The sequence below is a fragment of the Myotis daubentonii genome, chromosome 11 (assembly GCF_963259705.1).
Source record: "Myotis daubentonii chromosome 11, mMyoDau2.1, whole genome shotgun sequence".
Classification (NCBI taxonomy): Eukaryota; Metazoa; Chordata; class Mammalia; order Chiroptera; family Vespertilionidae; genus Myotis; species Myotis daubentonii.
This window is the reverse complement of record NC_081850.1, coordinates 5,256,840-5,279,251: the sequence shown is the minus strand read 5'-3', so window position 1 is coordinate 5,279,251 and position 22,412 is coordinate 5,256,840. Positions and strand designations below refer to the sequence as shown.

Below are 22,412 nucleotides of genomic sequence, written 5' to 3'. Positions count from 1 at the left end.
TGGGCTGACCACGAAGCTCCCGGGGCTGCTGGGCGATGCAGCCGGAGGCCCCTGCCCCCCGCCCCCTCGCCAGGTGCCCCGCTCACCTGTGGCCTGGCAGAAGAGGTGGAAGGTCCCCAGGGCAGGCACGTGCTGGGCCTGGTCGCTGAGGAAGGGCGGCAGCAAGGTGACCCGCAGGCGGCCGTCAGGCCCAGAGCCCGGGGCCAGCCAGGGGCTTCGGGGAGAGGAGGACGAGTCGGGGCCCAGACAGGACAGGGAGGAGGACCCCGGAGGAGGGGAGGGCATAGGAGATGAGGCTGCGAGACAGAGGACAGAAAAGAGAGAGCACTGAGGCAGGAGTCGTCACGAGCACAGCACATGCAGAGACGGGAAGCGCGTTGAGGAAGAGAAGGGCCCACGCGGTCCTGCCTGCCAGGCCGTTCCAAGAGGGGCCGGGAGACCCACACCTGCACCCTGTCGGGAGGGGCCGCACGGCCTCAGCAAATCACACGCCCACATCAGGATATAAGCTTCTCATTTATTCGGTTATGTATACAATTCAAAGTAGAAAAATAACAACAAATTAAATCTTATAAAACACAAATGTTTACACCAACACAGTGGAACCCTATCACGCTGTCCGCACAGGACACACATCCAGGTTACTGCTTTGCCTCGGAAAGGTCTCCTCTTGTGGGCGTTTGGACAGCGGAGGTGGACGGCGAGGTCCGTGGACGGTGAGGTCCGTGCTGTTAAACTGCACCGCCCGCCCGCCCCACCTTAAAGACGCGCAGGCCACCCCGGTCCGCAGGGCGGGTCCGCAGCACCGTGGACACGCCCGCCCTCCCTGCCCACTCTCCCAGCTGTGGACGCTCAGGTCGGCCAAGTGGAAAGGCTGCTGGGTAAGAGGTGTGGGACGGAAGCCAAGAGGAACAGATGTTCGGATGATCAGACTCCAGGGGCCATGGGCAATGGATTGTGAATCGCTCGTCCCTGCGCTCTGGGCCAGCCAGGCTCCCCAGGGGCCACCGTCCTCGCTCAAAACCCTGCCGGTGGTCACGGGGCAGTCCCCCACGCCTGCTCCTCTTCAAGACTTAAAACGGGAAAAATGGTACAGAAAGAAATCTTCTCTGAAAGGACGCCTCCCTTAGGAATGAAATGTTGAAGAAGTCAGTGTGCTCAACAGGTGGCTTTGTCTGCATTTCCAAAAGCAGAGAGAACGCATTTAGCAAAAGTAAGTTTATCCCTGAGAACCTCCAGCAACGGCAGCCATAGCGGGTCCTAACGTACAGCAAAACCAGAAGATGTGCATCTTCTAAATATTAAAGCATCTGCTTTAGTGACCTAGACAATAAATGACCGAACACTTCAACTCAAAGCAAAATCCTAGAAACAATGATGTGGAGGAAGGCTTCGTGCCAACCTGGACGGCAGGCGACCCATGACCCACTGATCAACGACACGTCCTTTCCAACCTGGGATGAGAGGCCTCTCGGGCTGCTTCCTGAGGCGATGGTCTCGTGCTGCTCCAGGCCACCGCTGCCCGGCCACCGCCCCGCCCGCGGGCACATCTCCGGCCCCCACCGATGGACTGACGAGGAGGCTCGCCGTTTTCCAAAAGGACAAAGAGAAACCAAGTCACGAGTTCACCCCAAGACAAAAGACACAAGACAGAGGTTTGCCGAGGACGGGCTACCCAGGCGGCAGGGGACGAGGCGACTGCGCAGGAACACAAAGACCCTCCCCGCAGCGCCTCAGTCCCCGTCCGCATCCGAGTCGGCGAACTTCAGCTCGCACTTGACGTCGAATGGCCTGTCCCTGACCGGGAGCTCGTCGATCCTCTGCGAGTCCTCCCTGTCGGTGGGCGCCCTGCTGGCCGTGGTGTCCTGCTCTGTCTCGTAGCCGGTGTCGGGGGCCGGCCGGGGCTGCCCCCCGTTCTGCTGGGAGAAGCTGCCCGGCTCCACCAGCGTCTCCTTCACGCTCTGCTCGCAGTCGGAGAAGTCCGAGGCGGGCTGCTTCTTCCCCAGCAGCAGGGCGGAGCGGAACCGCAGGCACGGCCCGGGCAGGAAGCCCTTGTAGCAGTTGTAGGAGAAGAGGCCGAGGCAGAGGACGAAGAGGAGGAGGAAGAGGGACAAGAGGAGGCGGTCGTTGCCGGACTTGAGGTACAGGGTCTTCTCCGACTGGACCTGGGGAACGGTGTGGATGATGACCTTCGGCTCGCAGGACGCGCCGGTGGGCGCCGGGCCGGAAGGCGTGGTGGGCCGCCCCGCCGGGGTCTGGGGAGAGGAGCCTCGGACGGGCCCCGCTGACACGTCGGGGGCGAGCCCGGCCCCTTCCGTCCGGGTGGCTGGCGAGGAGAAGGCCCCTGGGGCCCGGGGGGCCGTCCCGACCTCCAGCACGTGCTTGGCCATCACCCGCGAGACCGTCTTGTTCCTGACCCTCTCCTCCGACAGGCACCGGTACACCCCGCTGTCTCCTTCCGACAGGTTGAAGATGAGCAGGGTCCCGCCCACCAGGCTGTACTTGGGGCCCTCGGCCCTGAGCACGCCGCTCTGGAACCTCCACACCACCCGCGCCAGGTTGGACTTTGGGGAGCATTTGAGCGCTGCGGTGCCGCCATGCTTGAGAAAATGCTGCCGGGAGCTTCCCTTACTGTCATCTGGAACATCAAAATAGACGTGCAGCGTCAACAGCCCTGCTCGCTACGCGACTTCCGTTAAACACAGTCAACACGCACAAGAGGACATGAGAGTTCCACCCACAGGACCAACAAGGACTCTTCCAGAACAACTAAGGAGATAAAGACATGCATGAGCAGAAAGCAAGATGAGCCCTCGATGGCAGGCCCTGGGGACAGACTCGGAGGCACCTCTGAGCAGCAGAAATCCGTCTCACACCCTGGCTTCCTGGGAGAAAACACGCAGGTGGGGAGGCTGAGCGCCGGCCAGGTGTGCGTTCTGACAGCCACGCTCTGCGTCAGACATGACGCGCTTCTGCTAGCGGCTACCGCACACTGCAGCCTGGCATGCCCTCCTCCTAAACCGGCCTTCGCTGTCCACAGCACCCTGACCCCCGCAGCAAGTGGGGTCGCCCACGGGAACGCCACCCGCCTGGACGTGACAGCTGGGGGACTAACCCTTCCTCCGGTGCAGAGGGGTGGGACGTGCTCCCTGAGCCTGAGCTAAGAGGAGAGAGATGCATCTCAAGGGAGGGCATCATGCTGGACAGTGCCTCTGGGACACACACACACACACACACACACTCTGTGGCCGCACCCATCCTTTCTGCAATTAGAGGCCCAGGGAAGCCACAAGGCCTGCCAGACACGGGCCCTCCGCTCCGGCGAGAAAGAAAATGCGCAAGATGCCACAGCACCAAAGCATCGTGAGATGGTTACGAGAGGCCATTCCTGAAGGGAGCAAGAGAGAACGAGCAACTTACCGGGGCAAGCGGACACTTCCCCGCTCATGTCCTGGATCAGACCCCTGCAAAACAAGGGCACAGTGGGCACGGGCTCGCTCGGGAAGGGCGGGCGGAGCCCCTGCATGCGCGCCTCCCCCCGCCGGTACCTGCGGGGGCTCTCGGTCTGGTGCAGGGCCACGCAGGCGGCCGTGGCCGGGCTCCAGGCGCAGTAGGGGTCCCGGGCCAACACGCAGTCCTCACAGGTGCTGTGCTTCCCACAGAAAGCCACCGGGGCCTGGACCACGCCCGAGTTGGAACCGGCATAGATGAACCTTCTTCCCTGTGGATATAAACTGGTGAGCACGGCGGGCCCGGGAACCAGCGTCCTGGCGGGGCGAAGGGCATCTTCTCCAGCCTCAGGGAGCCGCGATGCGGTGCTTCCTGGAGGAGGAGCCCCCTCGCTCAGAACTGAGGCGGGTCCCACTCCAGACGAACCCGTGTGCAGGTGTGACAGCGCGAGCAGCGCATGGTGCGAGCAGAACCTGCCAACGCAGAGAGCACGGGCCGAGGCCCGACCCTCCCTCATGTCCAGGCACCCCCGTCACCCTGACCACCAGCAGAGCGCATCTCTCGCCCGGTCAGCCCCTCTGGAGGGAGAGCCCCAGCCGGCCAGCCAGGCATCACTACAGGCCCGAGACCACAGGGCACAACCTCAGAACCCGATGTGGGCACCGGAGCACGGAGCCGTGTCTGAATCCTGCACGGCCCAGAGTCGGAGGTGCAGACAGGTCGCTGGAGAGTGAACACACGCCAGGAAAGGAACAGGAGCCCGAGGCATCCGCCTCACACGCTGCACTGACGCGGGGGGACCACGCAGAGGGAACCTGACCGTCGCGCGCTGAAGCCGGCTCAGCGGGCCCCGTGTCGGTGTGGGGGCGCCACCCTCTGACCCTCCTTCAGGGCCCGGGCTGGCAGACAGCTGGCACACAGGCTGCGACCAGCGGATGCTTCGCTGAGCTTGGCTGGAACGAGGCCCCATGCAAGTCCCCCAGCAGACCCAGGGCGCGCACCCCGGTGCTGCGTTCTCTGCCTCTGCCTTGGAGCCTCCGTGTCTCCCGACACCTGGTCCATGTGAGAAGACTCCGCATCTACACAGATGAGACCCGCAGCCGCCACCCTCAGAGGCCAGGACTGAATGAACTTCCCGGCCGCTGGAGCTCAGGTGCCGGCATGGCCCCGACCTCCGGCCTGCAAGGCATCAGAGGCCACAGACCCTGCGTGGCAGGCGCCACCGAGAGAAAGGGCAGGGCCCCTCCGCACGCAGCCGCACAGGGAGCCGGACGCAGGCCCCGCGGCCACCGTGCACGTCTGTGGACACTGGGCACCCAGTTAGGGTGCTGGGCCACGGCACTGACGCCAGGTCCCAGGGAACCGCATGCCTGCACAGTGAGAACCCTGCCTGGGGCGCAAGGCCAAGGGGCCACTTCAAAAGCCTCAGAGCCCAGGAGGACCCGCACGAAATGTGCACCCACAGCACCGAACTGGGGCCTGGGCTGCCGGGAGCCCCCCAACCCCGGAGCCCAAATGACATGACGGGCAGGGGAGCACCCACCGTCTGGCGCTCGGTGAGCGCCGGCCAGCAGCGCCCTCCAGGTGAGGCAGTGCGCCTGGGGAGGGGCCTGCGGGGCTCCCCGCACTCACCCCTCTTCCTTGAGTTTAAAATTATTTCAAAATAAAACATTTTTTAAAGTAAAGGGAAAACATCCTGACGAGGACTGCCCAGCGCCTGCGAGGTCCGCGGAGAGCCCAGCCCGTCCTCCACCCTCACCGGCCCGGCCCCTCCGGGGACTGTGCCTCACCCACAGCCCGGGGCTTGCTGCCCACGGGCCACGCAGCCGGGGTGGTGTAGGGTGGACGTGGGCCGAGCGGAAGGGGCCGTTTAAGGTGCTCTCTCTCCTTGGCCAGGCGGCTGTCTCCCCACTGAGTGTCCTCCTGGACAGGAGACGCCGCCTGCTCTGGGAGCTCCCAGGCGACGGTGCAGAGCACACCTGCCAAGTCTGCCCCACAGAACTGAGAGCAGGAGCCCAACCGGCGTCTGTCCGTCCGGTCAGAGCACCGTGGTCACAAGGGCCCAGGGTGGGGGCAACCGAGTGCCGTCAACGGGGAACGGATGACGAAATGTGGTCCTCCGCACAGTGGAGTGTGACTCAGTCTTGAAAAGGGAGTTCTGGCACAGTGCAGCACGAATGAGCCCGAGGGCATTCTGCTGAGCACAGTCCGTCAGTCCCCAAAGGACAAGTATGTGACCCCCCGATGCTGGTCCCCAGGAGAGCCAAGCTCACAGGTGGGCAGCAGATGGTGGGTGCCAGGGCCGGGGGGGCCGGGGTACTGGGAGTTGGGATTTAGTGGAGATGGAGGCTCAGATTTGCAAGATGAATGAGTTCTGGAGACAGATGGTGATGGCTGCATGACAGTGTGAGTGCACTCGATGCTGCTGAAGCGCACACTTAAATGCGGAAGTGGTAAGTTTTACGTGGTGTGTGTTTATCACAATAAACGGGCGCAGAGGCAGGGGCGGGGAGCCGAGGGCTGTGCGGTCCTGCGCGCTCCCGCAGCCTGTGAGCTGCTCACCAGCTTCCGGCAGCGAGCCAGGCGCCACCGATGCTGAAGACCTGGTGGGCGGGGAGCATGGGGGCTCTTTTCAGCCCTGAACACCCGCTTCCTGCCGCCCCACGGCACTGCTGGCACCCCGACCCTGAGCCCACAGCCCGCGGAGAGGCAAGGAGGCCATGGCGTGCGGGTACAGCCACACCTGTTCTAGGCAACAGGCCACGCCCCAGTACAGAGGGCTCTTGCGGGGACAGGCAAACTGCCCCCCGGGGTGCCAGGCTTCCTGCATGGCCAAGCCCCCTCCGGGAGTGGCCATGTGGCCAAGTCCTGGCCGAAGGCATGTGAGCCCGGGACTGACACGTCACCACCCATACCTGCCCGTCCCTTCTCCTGGCTCCTGGATCAGCATCCCAGCGCCCCGGAAGCCTTGGTTTTAGGACGCAGGCCCGCCTAGGCCCCTGAATGACACTGAGGAGCAGAGCAGAGCCAGCTCTCACCGCATGTGCGCACTGGGTGACTGACAGACGTTCACCCATGTGGAGGTCCCCAGGGTGCTGGCCCTGCCCCTGAGCAACATGTGGGCTTCTTGGTCTCTTCAGCAATGCCAGGCGGCCCACTGTTTGGAGCGGAGGGAGGAGTGGGCCGCAGTGGGCCTGGCCCATGAGCTGGCTGGAGACTCCCGCCAGGTGCCAGGAAGGGCAAGTTACAGAGGGCTGTGAAGGCCCCCTCCCCCGCAACAGGGAGGGCCGTTGGGGGTGCAGTCACACCAAAGTGCTGGCCACAGAGCAGGGCAGGAGACAGCGAGGCTCCGAGACAGGCTGCAAGCGACGGGTGTGCCTGCAGCCAAGGGGAACAGGACACACAGCCCACCTCCAATCTCCAGCATTAACCCTGGCACTGCCAAGGCCCCAGGGCCCATCAGCCCGGGGTCACAGCGTGGGGCTAGGCTGGGCTGCTCCTACCTATGGTCCGCTGTCCTCACTGTGCACATGAGGGGACGGGGGCAGGACTGGCCTGCTCAGGCTCACAGTCAGGCGCTTGGGCCTGGGGACTGACCGGGCGACCTGGTGCTCGGCCTGCACTGTGCTGCCCCCAGCTCCACTCCAGCCATGAAATGGGCACACATCCCGGCCCCTGCGGGGGACACCAGGGCACCGCCTGTGGCCCGTGGCAAGTCCAGCCCCTGGCTGCTTCATGCAGCCCAACTGCTAATAATTGGTTTTGCATTTATCATTGGTTGAAGAAAACTCAAAGGAATACTTGTGACATGAAATGGAAATTTCACGACCTGCAAGCTCAGGGCCCATCACCGAGGCTTTGCAGGCGCACAGACGGGCTCGTGGATGGGCCACACACTCCTGTGACGGCAGGACGGAGCCGCGTGGCCCTCGGAGCCTCACAATCGTGACCTTTCCAGGAGAGGCTGCTGACCTGCTGCAGGAGCCCGTGCCGTCGGAGGGCAGGGAGCTGACGAGCTCCCGCAGAGGCAGGTACTGCGGGGTCTCCTCCGCGCAAGCTCGGGGCACGGAAGTGTTTTTGTTGCAGGCCAGCGCGTACCGCACACACATCGTGTGGTGCCCAACAACCCGGCGAGGTTCTGCCAACTTTCAGGAGAAAGTTAATCTCCCCAGACTGCCCTCTCTCCATCCCCGACCCCAAGGAGCAAAGGACTCTCTGTGAGAGCCCAAAGGTGGCTCCTCTGGGGGGGATGGACAAAGGGCCTCTGGTCCAGCCCAGTGACCACTGAGACACGAGGCCGCCCCCCAGGCCAGTGACCGCCGAGACGTGAGGCCACCCCCCAGCCCAGGGACCGCTGAGACGCGAGGCCGCCCCCCAGCCCAGTGACCACTGAGACGCGAGGCCGCCCCCCAGCCCAGGGATCACTGAGACGCGAGGCCGCCCCCCAGCCTAGTGACCGCCGAGACGCGAGGCCGCCCCCCAGCCCAGTGGCCGCTGAGATAACGAGGCCGCCCCCCAGCCCAGGGACCGCTGAGAGGCGAGGCCGCCCCCCAGCCCAGGGACCGCTGAGACGCGAGGCCGCCCCCACCACGTAGTCCCTTCACCTTCTGGGAGGACAGCAGCAGGGTCTGAACTGGCTCCAGGTCCTGGAAGAGCTGTGTGTCCTCGATGATGTGGACGTCGCTCTCCAGGCTGATGGCCTTGTGCAGGGCGCCCCGGTCTGCAAGGTCAGAGCCCGGTCAGTGACCCCGGGAAGGAGGACGCGCTGCCAGAGCTGTCAGCGCCCCCCTCTGCCTCTCCACTCCTGCCCTTAGCCAGACACTTAGCCGAGGACGGCGCTTTTGCATTAGAAAGGGAAAAGGAAAAGCCACGGCAAAATAAACCACAGGAATCAGGTGGCACCGCTTAGTCCCGGTTTTTGTGAAGAATGAACTAAGGTCTCACTGTTGACCCGACACCCTTACCAGCACAGCCAGCACTGCCGTCCGTCCAGCCTGCAGGGCTTCCGGGCCCCACCATCCTCTGGGCACCATGCTGCCTGGTGGCCCCCAGGGGAGGGCGGGCCCTCCCTGCTGCTCAGAAGCACGACTGGGAAGCACCCAGGCCGGCCCAGCACCTGCGTTTTCTAATCCCGGGGCCTCCGGGGAGCAGTGCCCCCTGCAGGTCAGTACGGGCGGGAGGAGGTGCTGCCGCCCGCTCTCCTCCGCTCTCCTCCGGCTCCCTGGGCACCAGCCCAGACGTACCCGACCTGAGTTTCCAGGTCTGGGCCAGGGCCTGCGTTTCTCACCAGTGCCCCAGGTGGTCTGAGGTCCCGGATCTGAAGCTACGGGGGGGGGGGGACTTCTCAGAGGTGCACACTGCCCAGGGCCCCTGGGAGAGGCTGCTCCACTGGGCACAGGGCAGCGGGACGTAGCCAGGGTGTGACCACGGCCCGGGACCCACCTGTGCTGACAAACATGACGTCGTACACAGTCCCGTCCAGGGCCTGGGTCCTGTCCACCACAATCTGGGTGTAGTTCACACCGCTTTTGACCAGCCGGGGCCGGTTGCCTGTCGGGGTCACAGAGTCGTCCATCAGAGGGTGGTCTTTGACGAACTGCAGCGTCTTGTCGGGCAGACTGAGAGAGCTGGAGAAGTTGGCGGCCCGCGCCTCGCGGTCGATGCACTGCAGGGACAGACCGGCGGTTACCCGCGACCCACGGACGTCGCGCGCTCTGCACAAGGCCAGGCCCGGGAGGCGCAGAGCCAGGGACTCCACAGAGGATTTCTTGAGAAAGGGGAACCAAGAGGCCCTTCCCCAAACCTGAAGACAGCTGTGGCATGTGGAAGTGCGACTGTCTTTTTACCCCCAAGATACTAGCATAATTATGTTTCATGACACATAGCCAGTGAGGCAATTTTTATCTATTTATCAATGAAAAAAAGTACTAAGATTTTAAAGTTAAAAAATAAACATGATTTGATAGCTCTCCCATCAGAAGAGAAGACTGGTGAGAAAACTGCTAAAAATGGTCCACTTCTAACCAGCACCAAGGCGCAGGAGTGTCCTTTTCTGTCCTGGCTCCTGACTGCACAGGCCAAGACCTGGGGCCCCAAGTGGACATGTTTTACTTAATAATGTGCCTGAGGAAACAGTAGCTGGTGTTGGGGGAAAGGCAGTCCGCGGGGCCACACGCCCGGGACCCGCACGCCTGGGACCCGCACGCCTGGGCACCCACACACCCGGGCACCCGCACACCCAGGCACCCGCACGCCCGGGCACCCGCACGCCCGGGCACCTGCACCCGCACACCCGGGCACCCACACACCTGGGCACCTGCACGCCCGGGCACCCGCACACACGGGCACCCACACGCCCGGGCACCTGCACACACGGGCACCCACACGCCCGGGCACAGGGCGAGCAGACACAGCCGAATCTACCTAGAAACTGGTTTCTATATAAAATGCACCACTTTTAAGAGACAAAGAATGATTCATATTAATGAATGGAGAGTGTAGCTCATCTCTTTGCCAAGAAATCGTTTCTCTACAGGAAATAAGAAGTGAAACAGATCTGACGATATCATGCAGTTACTTCCACAGAACACCCCCTGCAGCCGGAGGAGCTCTGCTTGGGCAGCAACAGCCGTCAGACATGCTGAGGACGGGACGCAGGAGGACAGAGTGCCTGTCGCCCAGCCCAGTCCCGGGGGACGCCCGCTCCCCGCGGAGACCACTCAAACCCCGCGAGGCCCGGGGGTGTGCGGCGAGGTGCAGGCCCCGCATGGCTGGCCCCCCACCAGGTGCACACAGCCAGGCCCCTCACTCACCGCCCCGGGCCTGGGCGAGGGCACCGGTCCGCTGTAGCGCACCCACTTGGTGTGGGACTGCTCCACGGTGGCGCTCTGCATGTACTTCCCGCGGGAGAAGACCGCCTCGGCCGTGGACAGGTTGTAGGCGCACACGGCCGACAGCCCCACGTTGTTCCTGGGGAGGAAGGGCCACGTCACTGCCTGCAGGGGGCGGCGGCGAAGAGCCCGCCCCCCGCCCCCCCGCACCCCGCAACAGCACTCACAGCTGCGGGGTGAAGACCCCATAGAACACGGGCTCCTTCAGGTCCGGGGCCCTGAGGACGAAGACGGCGCGCAGCACGTTGAAGAAGAGGCTGCCGTCCGGCCTGGAGCAGAGCAGCCTGGCCTTCAGGAAGGTGGTCCACTTCTTCTGTAAGGTCCGCAGGCCGCCCTGGTCCCCCTGAAACGCAGAGACGCGCGTGGCAGGACGGGCAGAGTCCCCGTGCGGGGCCCCGCCAGCCGGGGCCATGGCTGTGCCAGAATGAAAAGCAGTCCCGGCTGAGAGGGAAGCCTCTGCAGACGCCCCGTGAGCCCAGCACCCCTTCTCCGCAGTTCCGGTCGCAGGTTCCCCCAACCCCAGAACCCAACCCGCTGGGGAAAAGCCGCCGTGGCAGCTGACCGGGCGACACCGCGGCCCCCTCGCACGGCCCGTCCCGGTGGCTGCACATTTCCAGCTCGTGACCTGCCCACGAGGGGCCGGAGCCAGAGCAGCCCACGCACTGGCGCCCCAGTCGTCCTAGGCCAATGGGTGTAGGTCTGGTCTCCCCCAAATGTTCCTCACGGCAGAGCAGGTCTGCACTCCCCTCCTCCCCCCAAGTTTTCGCTCAAGTGCTCTGGACCTGCCGGGCTCTCCATGAACCGTCAGGGCCGATAGTAAAGCGCACCGGCAGCGACCTGGCCCGCAGAGAAGGCCGGAGACTCGGGAACGTGGGTGCGGAGGGGAGCAAAGCCGAGCGCCCTCACCTACTGTGGACACAATCACAGCGAGCCTGCCCCGCCTTGACCCTGGACGGAGAAGTCCCCGTCCCACAGCCTCGGTCACTGCGGTGACAGCAGGCGCTCTCTGCTACCGGGCGAGGCCTGAGGAAGGTGCGTGCAGAGCAGACCCTCTGAGGACAGGAGGACGGGCACCGGCCACTCAGAGGTGCCAAGCTCCCTGGGCTCCAGCTCCCTCGGATGCCGGAGCGGAGGGGCCGCCCCCCTGACCTCTGTGGCACTGAGCGGGGGGGCGGGGCCTGGGCGAGGTGCTGTGTGCACAGGTGGAACCAGAGAGAACCGGGGAGCGGCCTCACCTTGCACACCCGCGCGACCCTGGGGATCATCAACTTGGAGACAAACTCGTACTCCACAGACACCTCCGTGAAGAAGAAGTAGACCCTGTCGTCCCCGCCCTCGGCGCCTTCCGGGCTCGCTCGAATCACATCGGCATGGACAAAGCTGGGCTCTGCGGGGAGAGACCCGGTTATTCCCAAACATCCCCGCACACAGGAGGTCCCGGCACGTCCCTGCACACAGGGAGGGACCCGGCCGTGCTCCTGCACATGTGCCCCTACAAGACACGGAGGGTGCATGTGCCATGTCCAAGCACACTGCAGGGTCTCGAGGGATGAGGGTGCCCATCTCGCCCTCCTCAGCCTCTGGTGCCCTGGATGTGGTTCTGAAGCATACTCGCCTGACCAACCCCACGCACTCGAGGCTGGGCCTTCCCACCGGCAGGCAGCTGGGGCCCAGGAGCCAGATCCCCCGTCTCCACTTGCAGGGACCCGTGAGCAGATGTGCATTTGCTGGTCTAAACAGCTCGCGCCTCTGACAACCCCCTGCCCACAGCTCGGGGCCCCAGCCCTCCGGCTGCCCCGCACCGAGGAGTCGCTGTCCCTCAGACCGCCCGCCTCTGTGAGTCCAGCTGAGAGCCCAGGAGGCTTCAGGGCCCAGGCCTGCTGGCCGGCGCCCATGAGAAGGGCCTTGTGAGTGGCCTCGAGCCACCCGCTCCATGAATGTGACGTGGACACGTGCCGCCCGAGGGTGACACGATCCCACCCCAGGCCGACCTGGCCAGCCTGAGCTCCCACCGCCCTCAGAGCCGCGCTCTATGAAAGCCGGTGCATGTCCTGGGGCGGAGGGGGAGGAGGTGGCCTCACACAGCCTTACAGCTGCTCCGTGGAGACGCCATGGAAGCCCCGGAGGCTGGCTGTGCAGCCCGAGCAGGCCCAGAGCGCCCCCCGCACCAGTGGTGAGAGCGCGGGGCCCACGTGAGGTTGAGCCGAAAGAAGGTTCTAGAAATATAGCATGTGGGGCAGTCCTGGCGAGGCGGCTGCCTGAGTGGACCCCGCTGCTTCTTACCGTTGAGCCAAGGTATCGCGTACTCCGTTCTCAGAGGACTGAGGGAGGAATTCCGGGAGATGATGGGCTCGCTTCCCAAAAAGTTGTATGACGTCCCAGAGTAAAGCTCTCCGTCTTCGGGGCCAGGAGGAGAGAAGGGCGTCAGCATGGTGCGGGGGGCGGGGGGCCTCAGCACCTCACTTTCCTCCGCCCGGGACACACGGCGCCTGTGTCAGCTCCTTTCCTGACACGGACAGTCTCAGGCTCCTTGTTAAACTGCTTTATGAGTCAGGGACAGAGGTGCACGCGGGCGCAGGGCCTCCCCAGGGGACGCGCACAAACAGCGCAGGACAGCCTGGGCAGCCGTGTGGACCGCGCGGGGCTGCTCTCCTCTGGGCAATGAATTCAGGAGCCGAGCTGGGTCTCTGCAGAGGCGCCGGTGCCCTCTGAGGATGGGGACTCTCGAAGGGACGCAGGGGACCCGAGAAGGGGAGGCGCTGCGTTCTGGTCCTGTGTGCGCCTCAGCTGCCAGCACAGCCCTGCCCGCGACAGCCACCGCACGACTCACCGACCATCACAGACGTGTAGCTCTGTGCCGGGTCAAAGGGACATCTTCCTTTGCCGTCTTCGTTTCTCCCCAGAAACTGAAAAGACGTCAGGTCCTGCAATTGAATGGCAAGAAAGAGTCCTCAAATGTCTGCATCTGTCAGACGAGGCATCTCTGCTGCGGCATTACTTTCAGACACGCTGTCAGGGCACCGAGGGAGGCGCACGTGCGGCCTGACGCCTGCCCGCTCCTGGCTCTGATACCCTCAGGAGCCAGTCAGGAGCCCTCCCCACACCCTCATCATGACGGCCTGCAGACAGGGCTCCGGGCCGAGGGAGGCAGAGCCTGGAGCTGGAGCAGCCTCTGTCCTGCACAAGGCAGCCCCCGGGCCTGCGGGGGCCGGGCCTCACCAGGTGGTCACAGGCCGGCTGGAAGGCATTGGTCCCGCACACGTACAGGGCAGCGGTGCCAAGCGGCTGGAGCACTCGGATGTAGTTGAGACACTCGGTCTACAAGAAAGAAAGACACACAGTTAACCAGCTTCCAGCGGACGCCTCCACATCCACCCTGGTGGCACCGCCCACGCCCGAGCTCGCAACCCGCCGAGCAGGTGCCGACCCGGGCTCCCGACACGCAGCTCCGCCCGGGCACTGACTGTGCCCTCCCACCGGGCCGCAGTGCCCATCCTCCCGCACCAGCCCCGCCTGCCAGCTGCAGGGAGAGCAGGCGCAGAGACCCCGCCCTGCCCCGCCCCGCCCCGGGCGAAGCTCCTCTGCTGCTGGACTGAGTGCTTTTCTCTGCAGGGCCACAGGCTGGCTGTCAGGTGCCAGGAGGCATCACTGCAGTTGCTAATTTGTACCCAGAAGAGAGGAGCTGGCCACAGAAGCACTGAAAGCTGACCTCCCCACAGGAAGCGTTTCTGCTCACTGAACACAGACCGTGCCCGGGTGCCAGGCCTGCGGGGGCACGCTGTGCGGCTCCCTCACCCACCCTCCCACCCAAACCCATGAAACTGGAAACGGCGCTTGGGGATGGGCTGTGTCCGGCTGCCCAGCCCAGGGGAGAGGCTGGATTGCGGAGGGCTCGGAGCCTGGCGCCACATCAGAAAGGCCGCGGGAAAGCCAGGTGCCACTTAAGGGCCCACCCGCTATTTTAGGTGAAATGTGCTGGGGTTGTATGTGCTGTCGTCTGAAATTATGCACAGGAGGGAAGCTGTTTTGCTGTGGCGGCTTTAGATCTGGTTGGAAGTAATTCGTGGCCTCCGGCAGGAGCCGGGAGGGACCACTGTGCCTCACCCGGCGGGCAGGGCTCGCTGTAATTCAGCTTGAAGACAGCTCCCTGTGATGGCTGTTACCACAGCGCAACCTGCACAAAGTAACTTTAGATGCAGCGACTTTAGTGGAAGCATGCAGCATTTTGCTAAAAATGTTTAGCAAAAAAAAAAAAAACACTGGCCTTTTTATAAAACAAGTTTTGTTTTGAAAATAGCCTACAACTGCTGAAATTTACCATAACCGGCTCAGCTGTCCTCACCAACTACCAAAGCAGGTGGGGCTCTGAGACCCGGAGACTGACACCTGCCCAGCTCCGGGGAGTGGGGGTAACCCAGAGCGCCCGACCCTGAGCTCGGCCCGCGCTCCCTGCACGGCCAGCACACTGAGGTGCCAGCCCTCCTGGAGGGCGGCAGATTCCCAAGGGATGAGAGCTGCCCCAAATCCAGGAGTCCTATGGCAGCCCCCCAGGCACCAGAAATCCCTTTCCACAGCCCAAGTTTTAGGCCCCATGAATAATTTCAATTCAGTTCAACTTTAAAAAGTATTTCTCAAATCCCACTCTGTTTGATTCTTTCTTTGAGGGACCCAGTTTGGGAGCAGGGGTCGGTGAGTCGTGGGAGACCTGACACAACCCCCAGGCTGCATTCCAGAAGCCGCAGTGTCCAGACTGAGGCGGCCAGGCATTCACCTGGGCTTTTGTAGCAAAAAAAATTTACCTGTTTTGACTTTCCCTTTTCTGCGCACTTGGCTTGTTTATCTTCTGAGACCTTCCAGTATGCCTGTTGGGGGAAGGGGAGTCACTGCAGGGCGCAGCCCGTCTGGAGGCGGACGCTGGCAGAGAACGCAGTTTACGAAGCAGCAGGGCAGGGCCGACGCCTCGGACAGGGGAATCCGAGACGGCACGTGGGCCGAGAGCGGACGGAGGCCAGGAGGGTTCTGCCCGGGACCCTCGGCTCCCAGGCCCGTTACTCACTGCGAGCAGGAGCAGACACTAACTGCGCCTCTGCAAGGGGGCGGGTGACACCCATCAACAAGCTAAACTGTAGGTGCTTTCAAACGTCAAGGAGGGTTTCTCTCACTCCATTGACCGCGACTCCAGAGTCCCAGGGAGGAAGCCCCGACGCTGCGTCCCTGTCCGCACTGTCCGCACGGCGGGATCGGGTCTGCAGGGCTCACAGGCAGGGCGGCCGCGCCTGCGGGAGGTGAGCAGCGTCCCTGGCCCTCGATGGAGAGCCAGGCCCGGGGCTTCCACCCCGCCTCTCCTTCCCACGCTGTCCCATCCCCCCCACCCCCGAGTGCTAGTCCAGGATCGATGCCAAATACATATATTTCCGCCCCGAGAATCAAAGCGGGCCGTCCAGGTCAGGAAGCGGGCGGCGTCCCGTCCTGGTGGCTGCGTGAACCGGGTGCCCTCCGTACGCACGGCTCCCAGCGGCCGTGTTCTCAGAGAAATGGAGCCGCTCGGACACGGAAGCAGGATCGAGTCCCATTTCCAACAGCAGCGTCCTTCAGAAATGAAGATGCAGGTAACCTCCCCCTCATCTCCGTGGTGCACGGAGGCGAACGCGACCTCACTCGCGGGTGTGGCGCCCACTTTTTCTTCTTTTGGGGAGAGGAGGCCCGGCGGCCTCTCCCTCGCCCTGGGGCCGCGGCGATGCCACACAGAGCAAGGCCAGCCCGGCCCAGGCACCCGCGGGCCACACCTGCACCTGACTTGCGAAGGGCAGTGCCCAGAAGCTCAGTTACGTGTCAGACAGAGACTTGGCACCACACTAGACTTTGGGGATTAAGACAACACAAAACAGAGGATAAAGTGAGTGCCGTGTAGCAGGAAGTACACATGGACCTGGTCAGGGAGGGGGCCGCTGGGCCTCAAGTGAGGTCCCGAATGAATGCCGACGACCAAGGGGCTTCAAACACGTTTAAATCCACGAGTCCATGGTAATCTTAAAAAATCAATCAAAAACTCACTGTCTCCCTAGCTGGCGACAGGCGTGTCCCCTTTATTTATTGATTTTTTTTTAAGGGAGAGGGATAGAAAGATAGAAACATCGATGAGAGAGGAACATCACCGATCGGCGGCCTCCTGCATGCACCCCTACTGGGGGTGGAGTTCCTGGGTTGACGCTCAACCTGGGAGCCACATGGCTGGGCCATTTCCCCTTTTAGGGGAATTTCCGGCTCACAGATGGAGAAGGAGAACTTTGGAAAGTCCCGTTTCACAATCCTTGATATACAGGTGCTCTGGCTGCAGCGGTCGAGCCGGGGAGCACCTGCCTCGGCGGCCGGGACCCACAGGACTGAGGTGGCTCTCCCAGCGGGGGACCCAGGGCGGTCGGGGAAGGGGCCCGAGGACAGAGTGCGGGGCACTCTGATCGCCCCTGGACTCAGACTCAACAGTCACTCTGAGCTGAACTGATTTTTGGATGTGATCATGGGATTTTGGTGGTTTTGAAAAAAAGGAGTCCTTTCCAGGGAGACACTCAGAAGATGAAGACCCTTGTCTGGGTTTTGCTTCAAAGCCACGTGGAGCGAGTGGGGGTGGGGGTGGGGGAGGACAGGGGCAGCCCTGCCCGCGGCCGGGCCGGTGGAGGTCCGTCCAGCACTCCCTCTGCTCCTGTGCACCCTCAAGATCGTCCTCAATAACGTCAAAACCCCAGCTGAAAAGAGGCGGTTCCCGGTGAGGATGTGGGGGACGCCTGAGCTGGGGCTGTGCGGACACAGAGCAGGAAGGCAGCTTCCGGATGGCAGGGCCTGCGGCCCGCGGACAGGAGCCTGTGAGGCCCCGCCACGGGGCGAGCATGGCCAGGAAGGGGCCTGACGCCCGGGGAGGAGCCATGTGCTGATTCGAGGAAACACCGGAAGGGTCTACAGCCCAGACCGCAGGGGCAGGGAGCCCGGGCCATACCTCGTGCCGCTTCTGGGAGACGTTGCGTGCGCTCACAGCAAACACGGCCTCCCGGGCGCCCACGTACAGGGTGTCCTCGTCCTCGCTCAGCAGCAGGGCCGAGTAGTTGAAGATGCCGGGCTGGTGAAACTGCGCCAGCTGCACCTCTGGGGAGAGGGGGCGCATTAGGCGTTTCTGAGCCCAGACACACCCTGAGCCCGTCTCACTCAGTGTGGTGCCGCGCTGCCAGGGCCGGTGGGACCCCCTCCCACGGGGGCCAGCCCCGCCAGCCAGAGCTCAGGCACCTCTGGGTGGAGCAAACCCGCTGAGGCAGCCACCCAGTGCGTGGGACCCCTGAGAGGCCCCGAGCCACTGCGCTGACCAGTGCGGGGCCCGGCTCCCGAAGCCCGCTGTTTGAGCTCCAAACCGTGCACCCCGTGTGCCTCAGGCAGCGTGCCTCCCAGGAGCACGACCTCTACGTGTGTGAATTCTCGGGAAAGTGACCCCACAGCAGCAAGGCCCTGGCACCACGACCTGTGACCCCCAGGAGACTACTGGCCAGACACCCCAAGCTGCTGACCGTGGCGGCTCCCGCGCCTCCCGCCAAACTCTTCTCTCTGAGTTTGAATCACCCACAGATTAGGTGCACACGGCATTTAACTCTTTAGGATGCTCTTATTCAAGAAAAGACAAAAAGATGTACCTTTAATAAAATCGACTTCACTGAATATATCCCTTAACCAGGCATTTTTCAGGGACAACCAACACACACTGGCCAACGGAGAGGACTGGCCTTCTCCCTGCGAGGCCACTGACTGAGTGCGGCTGTTCGGGCAGGAGGAATGCTGGGTAGCCACCAGGGTAACACGGATATGCTGGCGTTGTTTCCCGAGGAGCCGCTAAACCACCCGCATCCATGTGAGAGCTCTGCACGGCTTTCTGTGTGTCACTGCGCTCTGGCCTCACTCTAGAGCAGCGGTTCTCAACCTGTGGGTCGCGACCCCTCTGGCGGTCGAACGACCCTTTCACAGGGGTCGCCTAAGACCATCCTGCATATCAGATATTTACATGACGATTCATAACAGTAGCAACATGACAGTTATGAAGTAGCAACGAAAATAATGTTATGGCTGGGTCACAACATGAGGAACTGTATGTAAAGGGCCAGAGGGTTGAGAACCACTGCGCTAGAGCCAGGCGTTCATGCCTCCTGCTCTCTGAGTCCCCGTGTGGAGACCGAGGCACAGGGGCGATGGCCCCCCACACCTGCTGCCCGGAGCCCTGTGCGGGCTCCCCTCGCTCAGCCAGTGCGCCTGGCAAGCTGGGGCCCCGCTCCCCAGACACAGCTCCCAAGAGAGGAAATAAATACAAAACAAACTAGTAAACAGCAAATGGGAACCACTGGCCAGAAGCTCAGCTGCACGCAGTTAACGTCCTCCGAACAGGACACAGCGTGGCTGGTGTCAGCAGGGGCCTGACTTAGAGACCAGACCAGCGGCCCCTGCAAGCCCAGGAGCGTTTCCAGTTGCTGAAGCATCTCCCCGCCAGTGTACAGGCCGCCTGCTCACACGCAAGTGCCAAGAGCGCAGAGCCAGCGGCCAGTGGCACACACACGTGGGCACCATGAACAGATGCCGTCAGCGCCTGAGGCGCTTCTGCCCTCACCTGCGTGCTCCCAGGTGATCCTAGGCATGGGTGCAAATGCCACGGCTGCCCCGAACACCATGGCGAGGGCGGTGAGCGGCCCCCCCGTGCGGGCACACATCCTCCTGGGCAGGGGCTGTGCAGGGCTTCAGCAGCGAGTGCCTGTGGGCAGCGAGGCCGCTGCGCGTGTCCGGTGGGTCACTCAGAGCCCCAGGGCCCTGACCCGCCGCACGGCCTGGAGCCGACGGGCACCGTGAGCCCTGAGGACCCACATTTCTCAGCACGCTTGGGGGGTCCGGTGGCTCTCGCCTCTGCCAACGTCAGTGGCCTCCTGTTCTTGAACAGTGGGCTTCGTCCCGACCTTCCAGAGAAATCTGGAAGAGAACAAGAAGGAAGGGCTGCCAGTCAGGACGCCTGGCAATGCTGCCTGATTCTATGCTCCGTATCTCCCACAGCGCTGCCCCACTCAGCCCAGCCAGGGGTCCATCTGCGGGGGCTCAGGGAGCTCGGGGGGACAGACACTGCACCCCAGATGCCCTGGAGCAGGGCTTCCCACTGAGCCGCCAGGAACGCGGGACAGACAGGCTTGCAGACTGGGACAGACGCCGCCTGGCTGCCCAGCTCACGCGATGGAAGGAACAGAGTTTCCGTTTCCTCCGGCTTCCCAAGGCCTGTGTGCTTGTCCAGAACGACGGCCCGTGCGAAAGGCCAGGGGCAGCAGAGGCTGAAACGTGTGAGTGCACACACGGCCGCGTGTGACCGCGCCCTGCGGGAGGGACGGCCGCACCCCTCCAGGCTCGGTCAGCAGTGGTCCTGGGGCGACTCACTGAGAAGCACCTCGTTGAAAGCACAGGCCTGTGGTGCTGGGGTCCCCGGCCTCCTGCACCCACACGCCACCTGCCCCTGAGCCGTGGGTGAGGCTCCCTGCAGGGAGCCAGGCCAGCGAGAAGGCCGTCCGTCCGTCCGGCGGGGGTTTGCCCCAGGGCCCCGCCAGGACCCCAGTGACCCTCAGAGATGGAGCCCCGACGTCTCAGGAAGGAGCTCAAACCACACAGCGCCGAGCAGAGCCGGCCCCTTGCCCAGCACAGCGGAAGCACAATTAAGTTACCGCAGAACCCACCCTACACTTACAGACACGCTGCCCCAGGAGGCTCCCGGCCCGCCACGCTCACCTCCTCACAGAACTCCCTCTTCTCCAGATGGTGGGGCAGTCCCTCCCCTCTCCTCCCCTCCCCCAGCCGAGGCCCCAGAGTTGGCCGTCACCACCCCCTCTTGTCCTCCCACCACAATCCAACCCACTCCAGGTCTGTCAGTCCAACTGACGTCCAGGCTCCTCTGCAGAACCCTCCCCTCACCCACTCATCACCGCTGGGCTCCTGACTTGGCCACGCCTCAGCAGCAGCCAGCTTCCTCCCTCCCTCGCCCACGAGGCCCCCACCTCCCACACACCAGCACTTGTCCAGCTGCCTGACCGCCCCCACTCGCCCCCCCGCCCCCGTCAACACACACACCAGGCCAACCCAAACCTCCCAGAGGGTTTGGGAGAAATTTTGGCTTCTGTTCACCCATTCCAGTCACTGCCTCCAGGAAGTCCTCCAGGGCCCTTTCCTCGTCCCACCCGGAAGTCACCTTCGGCGTCTCCCCTTGGGCCCTCAGTGTCCTTGTCTGACCCCAGCAGGCAGGGCTTACTAGGGTCGTCTTCATTTTTACACGTGCACATGGGCTCAGCTCTGCTTCATGAAGGAAGCACTCACGGGGACGTTCGCTGCAGGCACTTGCCACTGGGGAGCCTGGGGCGCCACTGGGCCTCCTCTGCTCCCGCCTGCCTCGCCCGGGCCCCTCTGCACTTCCTCTCTGGGCCCGGAGGCCCACCGGCCAGGCCCCGTCCACCGGCATCTTTCCCCTGCCTGACCAACTGCTAGGACCTATGTCAGGGAGCACCCACTTTCTCACTCTCTCCAGGGACTGGCACATGCTGGGGGCGGGGGGGGGGGGCAGCCCTTTCCCACAAAGGGCCAGAGAGGCATTACCGTCAGCTTTTCAAGTCCTGCAGTGTCGGCCCAGCTCCTGGGGTCCGCCCCAGTAACGCACGGCTGTGCACCAACACAGCTACTCACAGCGCCCGTCTGCACACCACACCCCGCAGCCAGGGCGTGACCGGACTCTAAGTGCAACACCAGATGGGCAGGAGGAAGAGGCTGCTGGGGAGGGGCCGCGAGTGCGAGCTCTCTGCAGAGGGCTCTCCCCAGGGGAGGGACTTGCCCTTGGCCCTGGCCTTGTGGGGGACCTGCTGTCCTGCCCTGCGCAGGGGGTGAGGCACCAGGTGCTCCAGGAGCCGGCCAGGTGAGGCCTCTGCACTGTGCTGTGCCACCAACGCGAGCCGCTCGCTAGCAACGCCAGCGTCCGTGATGGCGAAACGCTCTGAGGAACTCCACACGGCGCAGGACACAGGCCCGCGAGGGGGCCTGTGCAGATGACGCTGGGAGCTTGGGCAGCGGCAGGTGCCACCTCGGCCATCCCCGGCCCATGTCCAGCACCTCCACCCCATCTAAGCGACGCTCGCCTCCGTCCCGACCTCTCCTCGCCTCCGACCGCCCGCCCTGCTTCCGTTCTTGCTGCCAGTGGCACCGAGCGCCGGTTCTGTCCCGGCGTCCAGGCCCCGTTTTCACTATCAGAACCTGGATTTTACCTGGGAGGCCGTGTGGCCACCGGACGAAACCTCAGCTTCCCGGCGGCAGTTCGGACCAAAGCCCCGCGGCGAGGAGTTCTTGGGCGGGAACTCAGGGAAGCTCTCTGAAGGAGCTGGCCCGCTAGTGACCGCATTTCTGCTTTCAGTCTCTCAGCCTTTCCTGGGGAGCTCGAGTTCGATGGCTGCCACCTTATCAACGCGAGGACAAGGGCCTCTGCTAAGAATAACCACATGGACATCCGCAAACCAGGGCCCTCACAACATACGAGACTGGGCACCTGCTTTCTTCCGCTTCCCCAGAGTAGCTAACAAACTATCGGTCCCTTTACATTACTGTTTTTCAGATTTTTGTTACCAGCCGTCAGACACAGTTCCTAACAGACACAACCTCCCTGTAATACATGTAGCCAAGACTACCCGCAGCCGGAATTAGGATTGTAACATGAATCAGAGCATGCCATTCCCCCTGTGAAACGGGTCTCACTGGATTAAACCACGTGGACAACCTTGGTCCACCTTCCACCCAGCCTCTCCGTGTCACCTCCCGTGTCGCGCTCCTGAGTCGCGCTCCCCCGCCTCTGTCCTGGCTCCATGTGGATATGCAAAGCCGCACTCCCTCTGAACATCTCCCGATGTGTCCACTCTGGAGGTCACGGGTAAGATTCCACGGAGCAGTCTTGGCAGTTTACCCAAGAACACTGCTTTCTGTGTGACGGATCGGTAAGTGGCTGGCTCCCCAGAGCCTCTCCGCTCTGAGCGCCCACACGGT

At 63.4% G+C, this 22,412-nt stretch overlaps 1 protein-coding gene across 5 annotated transcripts in view; it reads right to left on the bottom strand.

Annotated features, from left to right (window-relative positions):
• SEMA4D (semaphorin 4D) overlaps window positions 1-22,412 on the bottom strand; it is a 105,058-nt gene that overhangs the window by 12,938 nt on the left and 69,708 nt on the right. For 2 of the 5 annotated variants that reach the window (XM_059656346.1, XM_059656347.1), the window contains exons 3-16: window positions 18,976-19,328; window positions 17,332-17,477; window positions 15,140-15,202; window positions 13,560-13,658; window positions 13,171-13,264; window positions 12,624-12,737; window positions 11,576-11,727; window positions 10,508-10,683; window positions 10,263-10,419; window positions 8,893-9,115; window positions 8,055-8,170; window positions 3,549-3,721; window positions 3,421-3,464; window positions 87-296 (exon numbers count right to left, since the gene is read on the bottom strand). In XM_059656346.1, the coding sequence (XP_059512329.1) occupies window positions 87-296; window positions 3,421-3,464; window positions 3,549-3,721; window positions 8,055-8,170; window positions 8,893-9,115; window positions 10,263-10,419; window positions 10,508-10,683; window positions 11,576-11,727; window positions 12,624-12,737; window positions 13,171-13,264; window positions 13,560-13,658; window positions 15,140-15,202; window positions 17,332-17,477; window positions 18,976-19,075 (1,867 nt within the window). In that variant the 5' untranslated portion in view covers window positions 19,076-19,328. Of the gene's footprint in view, window positions 1-86; window positions 297-497; window positions 2,639-3,420; window positions 3,465-3,548; window positions 3,722-8,054; window positions 8,171-8,892; window positions 9,116-10,262; window positions 10,420-10,507; window positions 10,684-11,575; window positions 11,728-12,623; window positions 12,738-13,170; window positions 13,265-13,559; window positions 13,659-15,139; window positions 15,203-17,331; window positions 17,478-18,975; window positions 19,329-20,984; window positions 21,106-22,412 lie in introns of those variants that run through there. The other 3 variants (XM_059656343.1, XM_059656344.1, XM_059656345.1) reach the window with 2 other exon arrangements.